Source organism: Panthera pardus, unplaced genomic scaffold (genome assembly GCF_024362965.1).
Source record: "Panthera pardus isolate Hobbes unplaced genomic scaffold, ASM2436296v1 HiC_scaffold_16, whole genome shotgun sequence".
NCBI lineage: Eukaryota > Metazoa > Chordata > Mammalia > Carnivora > Felidae > Panthera > Panthera pardus.
In genome coordinates, this window is record NW_026526721.1 from 111985594 (window position 1) to 112001276 (window position 15683).

A 15683-nucleotide genomic window follows, 5' to 3' on the forward strand; every position below is an offset into this window, starting at 1 on the left:
CAGGCCACCCAACTAGGACACTCTGAGTTTAAGATGAAAAGAAATGACACGGCAGGATGATGCAAAGTTCACTTTCTTAAAAGCTAAAAGCAGTTTTAAAGAAAAGATCACAGCCTGTTAACATAGTCCATCAAGAGTTAATTTAATCGTCATGACTCAAAAGCTTACTGAAGCTATTTTTCAAGTCAAGAACGATAATTTAGGTCAAAACCAGAGAGGCCAAATATAATCTTCCAGCGAGGGTGCTCAGCCTTTCTTTCCAGGTGCTCTTCCCTCAGCAAACACAAGTCAGCCAAAGACTTGAGCAAGCGGGTAACAATACAGGCATGGATACTAAGCTGACACCGCATTTAATCCGTAAGCACAGGCCTTTCTAACACTTCCTCTTTTCACAGAAAAGCTGTTTCCAAATGATGCTTTTTGAAAAAGTACCAATTTCTGTTCTAAGTCAGTTTTGACTCCTAGGGTCACTTTTTATAGCAGTGACCAACTTGCCTATGTGGGTGTTAACAATCACTGTGCCACACGTCCCAGCAGCTGCTGTCAACCAGGGGGTAGTCAGAGAGCAGTCAAAAACTCCTACGGCCTTCCTAGGTCTGCCGCACTCAACCTCCTGCCCATCAAGGCTTCCCAAGCTTCTCATCCTCTTCCTGACCTCTGTGATGGGCTGAATTACGCTGTCTTGAAAGCTTTGCTGGCACCATAACCCTCAGGACCTTACTTGGAGATGGGGTCTTTGTAGAGGGTAATCAAGCTAAAATGAGATCATTAGGATAGGACCTGATCCAATGTGACTGGTGTCCTTATAAAGAAGGGAAATTTGGACATAAACGCACACAGTGAGAGCGTCATGAGAGGACGAAGGTAGAGATCATGTCTGTTTCGATGACCAAGGAATGCCAAAGACCATCAGCAAACCACCAAAAGCCAGGGGGAGACTCCTGGAGCGGATTTCTCCCTCATGGCCCACAGAAGGAACCACCTCTGCGGACACCCTGATCTTGGACTCCCAGCCTCCGGAACTAGGAGGTAACACACTTCTGTTGGTTAAGCCCCCCAGTGTGTGGTGCTTTGTTTCACGAGCCCTAGCCAACAAACACAGCTCCACCAGTACTTCTGCTTCTGCCATACAGTGCCATTGCTCAACGGCTTCCTGGGATTCTAAGCTGTCTGGGGGCAGGGAGCATGCTACGTACTTCCTTACTGCGCTTATGACCTCTGGCCCAGAGCCGGCCTCTTCTGTCCACAACGACTAAGCACTAGCTGAACGGACCCGTGAATGTCACCAGATAGCAGTAGGACAAGTCACTGAGAGGATGGTGGCTGGGCTACCGGTACCACTTCTCCCCTGTGACTGCATGAATCAGAACTCTGAATGAGTCAGAGCTGGCTTCTCGTCAACAGCCAGCTTACTGCTCAGTCTCCAGCAAAGAAACAATATAAAATTTTAAGAAATACAACTTTTTTTCTTAATACTGTTAAGGCTTTGTGCTACTGCTGTTCTGAAGATATGTAATTAGAGGTAACTTTCTTCCTATGCTTCTACTTTCCTTCATTATAAGAAAACCAAAAAGAAAAAAAAATATATATCAAAACACCCCTAGCAGCATTATTTTGGAAATTGGAAACAATATCAGTGTTCGGCAGTTAAGTGGGGTGTTAAGCAAATAATAGCAGAAGAATATAGCTGACTTCACAGCAATATAAAATTACAAACATGCAGACTATGTTAATAAACTTAAAAGTATATATATGGAAGCCAAATGAAAGTACACTGAAAAAAAAGAACTAATTACAACAATGTAAAACTCTAAGTTCGTTGACATCCCTTTAAAACTTCTAATCCTGAAATCTGTCACTCTAAGTGGTATTCAAAATTTCCTAGCCTATCCTGACTTATGACATATACAATAGTTCTGCATATGTACAAATAATTGCTGTCTAGATTAGAATATAGTGCTCTAAACATAAGACCCTGTGCTTCCAAGAGAACTTTTAAAAAAGACTTCAGGTAGAAAGAAAAGAAAGAAAAGAAAGAAAAGAAAGAAAAGAAAGAAAGAAAGAAAGAAAGAAAGAAAGAAAGAAAGAAAGAAAGAAAGAAAGAAAGAAAGAAAAAGGCTGAAAAAGCTTGCTGTGAATTACACTATCCATGAAGACTGTTTTTTGTTTCTCTGGAATTACTTTACTAGAACACAGTGGGGAAATATCATGGGCCACGTTTTGACTACTCTGCTCAATCCTTAGGATGTATTTATTTTCAGCTAGTGAGTGAAATATAATCCACTACATGAAAAACTTCAATACTGTCTCCTTAGAGGTTGAAACTGAATAAATGTGATATGTATTCTTTACACATAATAAATATATTAAATATTTATGAGACTTCTAGATGAGTAGAAAAGATATTAAATTCCCTTGTATTAGATATGCTTTATTTCTACTGGAACATGGGGATAGAGTCTCTTCTCAACTCTGTAAAAGCTGATCCTCTGCTTTAAATTATAATTAGGAAGTTTAAAGACAATTTCCAACAAGCCCTATAAATTTAACTTTGTGATAGAATCAAATTTTTTTTTTTTTACCCTACCCAAAATAATCATTACATTTCAGGCACTTGATATCAATATCCATCTGTGTTTATATAACACAATTCTCTAAGAATAAAAACATTTTATGCATTTAATTTTACATATTTCCTACATGCTACATTATAAACCAACTAAAATAGTGTTTAATAAGAGGGGGATGAAAGGCCAAAAAGAAAGGGTAATAAAGATGTTGTTATCTGCTTAGTTGCAGGTGTCCATCCAACTCAAGTTTTTCAAAATTATGAACTATTTTATAAGGACACGTGACCACAAATTAAAGTCAACATTTCTGACAAGTAAAACAGTCTTAGGATGACAGTTGTGCATCTGTGTGATTCAATATATGGATTTTAAATATGTGGAAAAAGTACATAGTTTAAATATTAATACATTTAAATATGTAGACTTAATATCAGATTTTATTAAAATCTTAATTTGAATATTAATAAAAAATTTATTATATTTGTGAGCCACATATATGTGACTATGTCATGTATGTTTATTTACATATAGGAATTAAATGTCAAAAGCAGGTAAAAAGGTGCACTATCCTCCTGTGACATATTCAAAAGTAACTTGGGGCGCCTGGGTGGCGCAGTCGGTTAAGCCTCCGACTTCAGCCAGGTCACGATCTCGCGGTCCGTGAGTTCGAGCCCCGCGTCCGGCTCTGGGCCGATGGCTCGGAGCCTGGAGCCTGTTTCCGATTCTGTGTCTCCCTCTCTCTCTGCCCCTCCCCTGTTCATGCTCTGTCTCTCTCTGTCCCAAAAATAAATAAAAAACGTTGAAAAAAAAAATTTAAAAAGTAACTGAAGCAGTTCTACACTTAATGTTTGCTCCTCTGGTATACTAGGTACTATGCAATCAGTTTCTTATTAGCAATGGCTAGCCAAAGAAGTTATAATTCTTAAATTAATGGGTTCCTTATAATTGTCCATTAAGTGTTCACTTATGAATTTGCATGAAATCTCTGAAAATTTCTATTAGAGTTAACTTCCCCAGTTCTTTTCGGAAGCTTCTGTTGTTCACATGGGCATTATGGCATAAGAAGTCTTTGTTTTAAATGAGAAAGAAAGAAAGGTTAAAAATTTGCCAGGTCAACATCAAATATCCCAAATGCTCAACAGGATATAATTTGCAGATGTTATCATTTATTTCTTCGTGTTCTGTCAAAATATCACTGGAATGTTTTGTTGTATTTAGAAACAAAAGAGTGGGGCTACTTTAAGCTTTTTTACTGCCTGATATAGTAAGATACCTGGTAGAAAGTGAATTTATATAGTGGCAAATGTAATCTAATGGATGCCCTATGTAACTGTGGAATACTGGGTGAAGGGGGCAAGAAGTTAAACTTTCCCCAGTGGCTGTAGATTTTAAAATCAAAGCATCAAATGTTAGGCTTCACAGTTAAACAATTTTATAAAGTTTATTTATTTTTTTGAGAAAGATAGAGAATGGGGGAAGGACAAAAGAAGAGAGGGAGACAGAGAATCCCAAGCAGGCTCCACGCTGTCAGTGCAGAGCCCGATGAAGGGCTCAAACTCATGAACTGCGAGATCATGACCTGAGCTGAAACCAAGAGTCAGATGCTTAACAGACTGAGCCACCCAGGAGCCCCTAGGCTTCATATTTAAAACACAACTTAGGGAGGGGTGTTTGGGTGGCTCAGTCAGTGGAGTGTCCAACTCTTGGTTTCAGCTCTGGTCATGATCTTGTGGGTTGTGAGATTGAGCCCTATGTCAAGATCTGGGCTGACAGTGCAGGGCCTTCTTGGGATTCTCTCTCCGTCCCTCCCCAACTCACTCGTGGGTGCTCTCTCTCAAAATAAATAAATAACCATTAAAAAAACAAAACAAAACATAACTTATAGAAACACAGAAAGACATATAGGGAAGAAGAGAAAGCTCTTCCTTAAATAGAATACAAACAGCTACATGCAGAAAAAACAAGAGTTATTAGCAAATCACCACTTTCGACTACCACAGTAAAATTTGACCAAGGTGAGGATAATTTAACAAATGCTGACATTAGTGGATAAAGGTCTGTGAGTAAAAGAACAATGAGACTGTATCAAGCTATCCCCGTAAATTATTTTTAACTACAGAAGAAAAATCAATTACCTTGTAGTGGAGATAACTATCATAGCACCTAAACACAAAGATTAAAGTAATTGCACCAGTGCTGTGTATCCTAATGTGACACCTGAGAAAGATACAGCACCACCTCTGTGATACTCCTGCCAGAAGTGCATGATCTGAATCTAATCATGAGGAAGTATCAGACAAATCAAAACCTGAGTTACACTCTACAAATTCTACGCACCTCAAAATGTCACTGTCACGGAAACAAAACAGAAACTGCAAAGACAAAAGGGGGCTGCAGAATCGATCCAGATTAAAGTAAAAAGTAAAAAGTAAAAAGTAAAAAGACATGAAAAAGTAAAAAGACATGAAAGTATGATCCTAGACCAGGAAAAAAAACAAAAACAAAACAAACAAACAAAAAAACTGGAGTAAAGAATATTATCGGTGCAAATGGCACAATTTGCAAAAGATGTATAGATCGTAGCATTGTATTGATGTTAAATTACCTGATTTCACTAACTGCACCAAGTTTTTGTAAGAGAATATCTTGTTCCTAAAAGACCACAATGAAGTACTCAGAGTAAAGAAGCACAAGCCTGCAACTTACTCATGTGTACAGATCATGTGTGTGTATGTGTACGTGTGTATAGAAAGAATACAGAAAATGTGGCAAAATATTAATAATTAGTGAATCTGGGAAGAGGATATATGGTAATTCTTTGTATTATCCTTTAATTCTTCTGTTAGCTTGAAATTACTTAAAAATACTTTATCTTGTTCTTGGGCTAGATGTTAGGGTGAGGTAGCAGTGTCCTATGCCAAGGAGTCCTTTCCACAACATTTGTAAGTCAGTCAACCGATCCCTGCTAATACAACTCTGATGATGAAGAATGTAGGCTGTGAATGTATATATATTGCCTCTACCTAAGAAAGGATTTTTAAGATGGATTGCAATAAATGTCACTTATACAGTAAACAAATAAGTAAGTAAATGGAGCTAAAAAATGAACAAAACTGATTCATGATAAAGAAGAATTTCCTTAAAAATGGGGATCAAACTGGCCAAGGCCGAGGCTTGTAAAATGCATCTGAGATGTCCTTTTCCAGTTGCCAATGCTCCCTTATCAGTTCTATTTGGACACTATCCGTCCTTTACCATCTAGCTCTACTGATCTTTCTCTACCACAAAAGTTGTGAAAGCAACCATCTCTTTGTAACCCTGTCCTGAAAAGAGTCTACACCAGGATTTCCAAGGGTTCACTAAGCCAGCTTATTTTAGATTGTACTTGCACAACTCATATTACTCAGTTACCTTCAGAACAAGCATTTACTTTTACAGATATTTCCAATATGTAGCAAGTGATGTGACCATTGATGGTAGTGATAAAAATTCTTCTTTTTACAACATACTTATCTACGTAAACTGAAAAAAAAGAAGCAATTTAAAGAAAAAAAATGCTTACGTAATAAAGCAGGGATATGGCATTTGTGAAAGTAAAGGGTGTTGTAATTATGGAAGTTCAGAAAACACTGATGCTATGCATTGGACATTTCATAATTTGACAAAGCTAAAGAAGTGAATTATGAGATTATGAATTACATGAAAATCTTATAGAAAATACCTGGCTGAAATCAGAGTTTCTTTATATCAGTAAAGATAATATTTCAGAAGGTACACTCCGTCTTTTTTGAAATTAAAGTAAAAACTCAAGATAACCTTGTAATAGATATACTAAATTATCATCTTAATAGTGTTTAGAAAAAAAACTGCTGTCTCAACATAAATATTTTAGCCCATGGAAAAGTCTGAAAAAATTTGCAAAGGAAAAATGGTGTGACTTACTGAACCCAGAATATTTATTTATACCTTTCTGGGAAAACAAACATACTATAATGATAAAGTTCTAGGGAACAATTCTAGGGTATATTCTGGCTACTTCAATTCTTAACAGTTTTATGGGACATGAAAAATGCAGCCTGCCTTTAAAGAAGAACCCCACATATTTGGTTCCACAACACTAGGCCTTACCAAAGGCTGCTGGGGCTGCATTGCTTGGAGACCAAGGGTCTGACTCTGGGGCTGCGGGGGCTGCTGGGGCTGGGGGGGCTGCTGCATCTGGAACGAAACAGGATTATACTTCAACAGAGGGGTTAATATATTCCGATCTCTTCTCTCCCCCTATATACCTTTTATCTAATTATCTTGTTGCGACAAAAATGATACACACCTTCCTCCTGCGTCTTTGTCTTAACAAACGTCGTTCATTTTTCCAGGTCAAGACCTAAATTGGCTCTCCCCTGCAGCCTTCTTGGGTCAATACAACCCCAAGGATCTCTTCCTTCGGTAGAGATATACTGCCCTCTGCTGTCCAAGGACATCCTGCATACTTACTGTTTTGATGCCTTTCAGGTCATCGGCCTTTGCACATACTTTATCCTATCTCATACCAGCAGGTTAGACAAGGACTACTCAGTAATTACCTTTTTAGTCCCTATGACATCTGAACAAACTCTTGTAGTTTTTTGTTTTTGTTTTAAGAAAAATGTAGACCTCTCAAACAAAGGAAGACAGGAAGAGGAGGGGGGAGAAGAGTAATTCTTAAAGATTATAAATTTTTTTGGTGGGGGAGGGCCTGGGTGGCTCAGTGGGTTAAGTGACTTCAGCTCTGGTCATCTCACAATTCAGAAGTTGAAGCCTGGCACTGGGACTCTCTCTCCCTCTCTCTATGCCCCTCCCCTGCACTCACTCTCAAAATAAATAAATACACTTAAAAAGAAAAAAGAAAAGAAAAAAGAGTTTTTTTTGAGAGAGAGGGTTCAAGTGAGCAAGGGGCAGAAAGAAAGAAGGAGAGAAAGAATCCTTCAAGGAGCAGGGAGGGAAGGAGAGAGAGAAAGCGGGGCTCATGCTCACTGAAGTGGGGCTAGAGCTCACCCAATGTGGAACTGGAACTTATGAACTGTAAGATCATGACCTGACCCCAAAAGACAGATGCTTTTAACTGACTGAGCCACCCAGGAGCCCAAGAAAAAAAAAAATTTAAAGCAAGATGTTTATGTGAGATGTTCTGGCATAAGATACTAGCATAAAGACAAATTCTCTCAGTGACCAAGTTGGCTTAAATAAATGGCTCTTGGAAAACACTTCCAAGTCACGAAGAAACACAGACTAGGCATCCACTATGTGGGACACAGAGGAGAGGAAAATATTAATAGGTGGTTTGTCTTGGTGACTTTCAAAGTTTCCCCCATCCAGGCATTCATCTTAATGATGACACTGCTGGACTTCTTTTCATCTTCTGCATTTCCAACTTGGTGTGCATACTATCTTCCAAATTATTTGTCTTCTTTAGGGCAAGGTAACAAATAGCTATTACCAGATGGTATTACCCACTAAGTGCCAATATTGGTTGATATGGAATCCTACCAGGGGGTCTGGGTAGCGTTGCTCCCAACTGGAACAATGCAAGTGGGACCAGGACTATGCTGATTATAATATAAAGCCAATTCTCCATTTGGCCCACTGTGAAATCTTTCAAGAAAAACCAACTTAACTTCATCATTATTAATTAGTTCCTTTACGGAAGTAGTCAGTCACCACAAAGTATAATCCTGATGCAAAAGTAAATCCCTTTTATCCCCAGGGAATGTGTGGTAAAGAAAACATTACCAGAAGGGCATACTATGCTAATTGGGATAAAAAAGCACATATTAACTAGTAAAGAAAGGCTTTGAAAATCTGCAGCCTTGAAAAGCAATGTAAGACAGGAAGTAGTAAATAATGTAATAACTTTCTTCAGTGATTTGGAAGTGAGAAATTTAAAGCCGAGGGAAATATAAAAATAAATATCCGTCCTATAAAGTTCTGAAAATATATCCTCAGAACCTGAGACAAAATTATATAAGAAAATATCACTATGACTGTTCATAATAATATTATCAAATGAAAGCTTTCCTTATAAGGAACCATGTTGGAGGCAACAACTGTACAGTAAGTGAGGCTGCCATTTGTAGGCCACACTCTCCCTAAACCAATTACCAACTGTTATCAATTTTGTGATACAACTTTTTCTTCACATTTGAACGGGTAAAAGTTGGGATGCAACTAACAGCATTGTATAACTAATGATATTTTAGAATTATAAAACCCATTTTTCGGGAGGATTCGTGTCAGCTTCTGCCTATCACTTGGGAGTACTGTCAATCAGAATTTTTTGGGTCACACTGAATTCAGACCTCAATCCCACTTGAACTTGTGGTTCAAATTCTCAGGGGAGACGTTTTTTTCCCTCCAACCAGTGTCAAGGTTGAGACATGCGCATTACTTTACGGTCCCTTTCTGCACAAGTTTATTGAACTCATTCCAAGAGTATAGCTTTGGGTATCCCAGTTCTACTAGATTCCCTGTCTTTGGTGGTGTTTTTTCTTTCTTAATAACACACAAAATGTCAGTTGCATCTCAAGGTGAATTACTGATAAGAGTCCACCGCAGAGACTCATCAGATGATATCCAATCCAAAAACTTAGGACAAACTTGCTAATAATGAAGACAAATGGAACAGGTAAACATAAATAGCCTATAGTTCCTAGATGAGTAAGTTAGAAACAAGAACGTGTCAAGGGGAGGAACGCTTTATCTAAGGTACGTAAATATTTACATCAAATGAAGGATAGCTCTCTGGATTCGACCAGAGACAGAATGAAATATCCCTCTGAAATATCCTAGCTATGTAACTCCAACTTCACAGCTTCATCAGACCAAAAGTGTCAGAGATATTTTTTTGGATTATAGACCCCTCTAGGAATCTGATGAAAGCTATGGACAGCTCAATTTTACTTGTTCCCCCCCCCCCCCCCCAGCACATAAAAGAAAATCTGCCTTCAATCTGCATAGTCTGTAGTTAAACAGTGAGTGGGGAAGCTGACACACACTTTTAGGATAAAGGCAGCCAGTCACCCTCTCGTGAACATTTGTGAAAGGGGAATGACATTCCGCAAAATGCACCCTCCTGCCCATAACCTGGTAAAGGCACTGACACAGGAAGATCCTTGCCGAGTTGTAACTACATCACACCGGTTTAGCTCCTAGTGTCAACTACACGGGGCTCCTTGGAACTTGGCGATTCAAGTCTCGGGGCCTCTTATTTCTTAAGACGGCCGAGGGCCCCTCACGCATTGCCCCCATTCCCAGCCGCAAACCTGGAGGAGTCTCTGCTGCAGTCGAACCTGCGGCTGTCTGGTTCTCATTGGGTCCTGAGGCAGGGGCACCGAGGGGAGGCTTGGATGCGTGGGAGTGAGCACTGCATCGATTCCTCCACCTACCAGAGGGCTCTGCTGAAGCGACTGATGATTTAGTCTGGTAAAAAAATAACACAACTTGGTCTCACACCTAGGCAAATGCTTCAATAAGTAACATTAATTGAGCATTTACTCTGGAGAAGTCAGAGTGGTGAGAATCTGAAATGTATTATTTCATTTACTCCCCACAGCAGCCCTTTGAGGTCAGTTTTATTATCCCCATTTTATTTATTTAAAACTTTTAACTGAAAGATAGTTGACGTTTATATTAGTACCACATATTCAACAATTCCATACATTATGAAATGCTCACCAGAATAAGTATAGCTACCATCTGTCACCAAAGTTATTACCATATTATTGACTATATTCCCTATGCTGTACTTTTTGTCCCTGTAACGTATAACTAGAAATCTGTACCTCTTAATACCCTTCATTTATTTTGCCCATCCCTCTGGCCTTTTCCCTCTGGCAACTACTGATTTGTTCTCTGTATTTATTAGTCTGTTTCTATTTTGTTTGTTTATTCATTGTTTTGTTTTTTAGATTCCACATATAAGTGAAATCTTATGGTATTTGTCTTTCTCTGACTTCAATTAGCAATTATACTTTCTAGATCTACCCTGTTGTCACAAATGGCAAGAATTTATTCTTTTTTATGGCTGAGTAATATTCCATTCTGTATACACACATTTTCTTTGTCCATTCATCTACTAATGGTCACTTAGATTGTTTCCATAGCTTAGCTATTGTGAAATGATGCTGCGATAAACATAGAGGTACATACATCTTTTTGAATTAATATTTCTGTTTTCTTTGGAATACCCAGAAATGAAATTACTGCATCATATGGTTTTTCTTTTTCTTTTTTTCTGAGGAACCTTCATACGGTTTTCCATAGCAGCTGCACCAATTCACGTTCCCACCAACAGGGCACAAGACTTCCCTTTTCCTCCACATCCTTGCCAACACTTGTCATTTCTTGTCTTTTTCATACTAGTCATTCTCACTGGTGAGAGGTGATACCTCAATGGAAGGATTTCCATTTCATTATCCTCATTTTAAAAATGAGAAAATGGAGAGCTAATGAAGTGATTTCCCAAAGTTATTCAGACAGTAAATAGCACAGGTAGGATTTAAACCCAGAATGGCTGCGCTCTGAAGTTCAAGTTCATAGGCAATACACTTCGCTGCCCCTTACTAGAAAAATAATAAATACAATGAATGTTTTTCCAAATTTATTTATTTGCCCAAATGTGCCACCATCAACCATGCCAATGTTCTAAGCACTAACTACTTGGTGTTGATGTGCAGCCACTGATTTTAAAACACGGAAGCTAAGCGGCTGTCTAGTATTAGTGCAGAATTTTGCATGAAAATTCTTTCAGATGAACGCTGTCCGACAGAACTTTCCACACTGCCTGAAATGCTCTACATCTGTGCTGTCCAATAAGATAGCGACTGGCCTCCTGGACCAGCTACATAATTTCTGGGTTTCAGTGTGAAACAGAAACACAAGGTTCCTTGATCAAAAACAAGTAGGATTTTCAAGAACGTGACAGGAGAGCATTCAATTAAGCCTGGGGGCCTTCTATAGCACAGCACACCATGTGACTGCACAGGTCACACACTTTCAGAGTTGGCTCTGCTTGGCGGCATGTGGCCACTGAACACTTCAAATGTGACAGGTGTGATGGAGAAATTAAACTTTTCATTTAACTTTGATTAGTCTAAACTTAAATAGCCATGCATGGCTGGTGGCTACCATGCATGATGTCTATGGGATCCAAGTACAGCAAGAATGGAGAAAGAGTCTTTCACCATCCTGTTTTGCCAACCATACCTGCAGCAGAAAAGGGGATGACAAGATAACAAAACTCTTACGGGCACCATGCACAACAAGTATTCCAATCACAGACTTCACAGCTCCAAAGTATCCCAGTCAGGCAATGCTAACAATCATCACCAATTTTTTCATAGTAAGATATTGTTAGCCAAACATCTGTTTAAAAGAGCAGAAACACTGGAGCTAACATATTAGCATTATCTAAACTATTACATCCATACTATGGCAGATGTGAGTCAAACCTCAGAGGCCTTGAATGAAATAAACAAGATGGGGCACTGCTGATTTTGATCCTCTGTCTGGATGCTACTAAAAATGAGATGACACAATGCAAATTACATGCAAATATGCAAGCTCATAAAAACAATTATAAAGCGCCACGCCCTAGACAATGCATAACAAAGACAAGAATTTGAGTGTCTACTATTGAAATCATTATTTCTACATGTATCACCTCTGAGAGCTGGTCAAGGGCTGCAGGTACGGTGACGCCTGCTGCTGAACATAGCCACTGGGCTGCTGCTGCATCTGTCTGAGTCTTTCCATTAGCGCCGGGTTGGAATGTGTGGCCGGATAGGTCCTGGAGTTATAGCTAGGAGAGAGGACCACGCCACCAGCCTGTTGCTGAGGGGTCTGCTGCAAAGGCATCTGCGTTCCATACATCGTATAGCCCTGGGGCATGGTCTGGAGGTGTGGGCACAAGGAGTAAAATTAATGTTTCAGTAAGCACCACCTTTGCTATCACTGAGTCATAGGGGGCAAAAACAAACCCAGAAGGAGCTCCCTGAAAGCCACTGTTCTCTAAAGCTCTTATAACTCAACATATGAGGAGGACTACTCTGGAAGCAAGAGGCTAGCAAGAAAGCTATAGAATGAACTAGGTGGATAATGATTCACCAGAAATTTCAATTAAAAATAAAAATGAATCCTCATTTGGGTTAAGAGATCAGTTTTACAATCAGTTGCTTGTTTTGAGGGAAAGAAGGATATATTTCTTTATAGAAATTATCAGGCAAGCATCCAAACCTGAAGTGCACAGATGACATCAATGTTCAACAGATCCCAAGCATAATTAATTTCATTTCCAAAATTAGAAAGAAAAGCTATCCGTGTCCAATGTACATTAAAATTATAGAGTACGCTTTCCTGATACGGGACTATACCTCCTTGGGAGCTGATGAATTTGCCTGTAGTGACTAACCAGTTACCAAAACAAACAAACAAACAAACAAAACCCAAAAAACTCCAGACCAACCAATACCTTAACCAGAGAGTAAGGGTATAACTGGGGAATATTCGATATCCTCTAGACCTGGATGGGCTACACCCTTTTTTCAGCATTCTACCAATACTCTGAATATTTAATTTTTCTATTCAATATTACTATATGAGTGTTTATATCTTAACACCTAATGTAAATAAAAAATGTAATAAGGTTCTACTGGGTGACTACAATTCATAGAATGGAATGCTGATTTAAGAAGAAACCTGCTCTTCAATCCTCAAAGAACCACATTCTAGGGTAGTTTCACGGCTCTGACTCGGAAGACACAGTAATGACTAATCAACTTCCAGCTGACAGGATGCAAGGATCTGGCTGTGGGGCTCGGCACATCTGAGAGCCAATCTCAGATTGCCTTTCATCTGTGGGTATAGTGTGACATGTTAGCCCCACGAGCTGTCTTGCCAACATCCCCGGGCTCCTAATTATGAAAGGGACAAAGTAAAAGTATACAGAAGCAGAAACAACAAAATTACTAGGAAAAAAAATAGCTCAAGAGTTGCATTATATTAAGGCAAGTCCATCATTTGTTGAGTGGCTACCATGGATCTGGTGCTGTGCTGGTTCCACAGGTTCTTAAATTCTCACAATGCTCATCTCTATTTGACAAAGAAGGAAACCAAGACAGAATAACATGCACAATGTTACATAGCTAGAAAGGTGTCAGGAATTGTGCCAAGGTCTAATTCCAAGGCCAATTACCTTCTCGCTCTACCATGATTCTCTGCAAACCTATCTTTCAATAGGATAAATTCAATCATGAATTACATCAGTATTTATTATAAAGTAAAATAAGTACTCTGGGACTGTTAAGCATTTCAACACCTACCATCATCGTTAATAGAGTGATTAGATTTTTAAATCAATAACTCTTTAAAATGTTTTATGCTCTTCGAATCATTCAGTCCGAAGGTTTGTTCATCACTGGTGCTGCATTTTTTTAAGATGTCAACTCCAATCTATAAGCAGAAGTACTACCTTCTAAACCCCATAAGGGAGCTGATATCCTATTCACTTGGTTTCCCACTTCAAATAAACAACATTAAAAATCCCAGCGGCATCTACAAGGCAAATGTGGGTACCTGTGCTTGCTGCAGCCCTGGATACTGGGGGAGCTGAGGGGAGGGCCGTGCTTGTGCAGCAAAGAGAGCAGCCTGGTCCCCTGGTGGGCCCTGGAAAACAAAGCCAAAGCAAACTCTTGATCATAACAGCAAGAACTTGATTTGCACTCCTGGCTAAGAACCCCAATAACCCATGACACCAAATCTTATTAGATGACTACAGAATTTGGAGTTTTCCAAACAGCATTAAATAGAACTTTTTATATGTGTGTAGAGACTATTAAACTTATCGTTTCTGCCAAAAACTATAGATGTCCCAACAATAATACATACATTAAATACAAGCCAAAATAATCAACGGTCTACTTATCAGAGAAGCTCTGAAACAGCTCTGCTGTACACCCCAGGATACAAATGCCACTTTAGAGTGAAAGGCATGAGGCTGTGTGAAATCTGAAAGCATGGAGTTGTACCATTCTGTGCCCATAAAAAAAGAGAATACGAGGTACAAATTTCATTGCTTTTTAATGAAGGTTCTTCACGGTGACCTACCAATTGTCTATTTAACCATGTGGTCAAGAGATGAATTTGCATCTCCTATGACTAATCATCAATTAGAATAACTATCAATAAAAATTCACAATACATGAACTGCAAATGTAACTCTGACAATGATAAAATAAAACCAATTAACATCTGCTCACCAGTCTTAATTTAATACATGTTTTGCCCTTTGAAAAATAAATCTAAGAGCCACTGTATATGTTTTATGTTATGGTGTCAGAAGCTATTTCATGGAAGCTTGCAGTAATCATCATGGAAAGAGGTCTAGCTTCCAACCATCCCTAGATTTTTACAGCACTTACTAATTACACAGAATGGGGTTTATTCCAAAATATTTTACTCTTGTCTTATAGATGTCCACATTTTTCAAAAGTGTTAAATTATAGTTATATAAAGCCATTTAATGTGCTTGGAAAGTAGTGTAGATTTTTCTAGCAGGCAGAAAGTGACAAGTATTTAGCTTTAGAGGGTGAACACCAACAATTATTGGACATCTATTCTATGCCAGAGACTGGACTTCTTGTTCTCACCCCCATTTTCTCACAATAAATCTGCAGGGAAGAGAGTATTGTCCTCACTTATCATCTTCAGATAGAAGAAGCCAGGCTCAACAAACTTAAGCAGCTTAGCAAGCTCATTGAGCTAGAACTGGCAGAGCTATTATCTGAACGCAGGTGAGTCTGATCCCTAAGGCCAGGGCTCTTTCTGTTAGGACAAGATGTCTCCATATGCAATATTAAAAATGGAAATATTTAAATCCTCGCTTGGTACTTATTCTTTACGGATATATAGCCTTTAAAACTCACTCCAACAACAACAAAAAAACAAGAGATCTATAAAGACTTCTTACTGAAATGCTGAAACGAAATCCATATATTATTTAGTAAAATCCTTTCTCGGTTCCTCATATAAAATCACTGGAGGGCATTTATGAAACTTCAGCCTTTCCTAAGGTGACTATCCACC

The 15683-nt window shown here is 38.8% G+C and overlaps 1 protein-coding gene across 1 annotated transcript in view; it reads right to left on the minus strand.

Moving 5' to 3' along the window:
* The window catches only part of MED12L (mediator complex subunit 12L), a 333810-nt gene that overhangs the window by 8572 nt on the left and 309555 nt on the right, over nt 1-15683 (minus strand). The window contains exons 40-43 of the mRNA XM_053903719.1: nt 14175-14264; nt 12265-12494; nt 9866-10022; nt 6699-6785 (exon numbers count right to left, since the gene is read on the minus strand). Of these exons, the coding sequence (XP_053759694.1) occupies nt 6699-6785; nt 9866-10022; nt 12265-12494; nt 14175-14264 (564 nt within the window). The remainder of the gene's footprint in view (nt 1-6698; nt 6786-9865; nt 10023-12264; nt 12495-14174; nt 14265-15683) is intronic.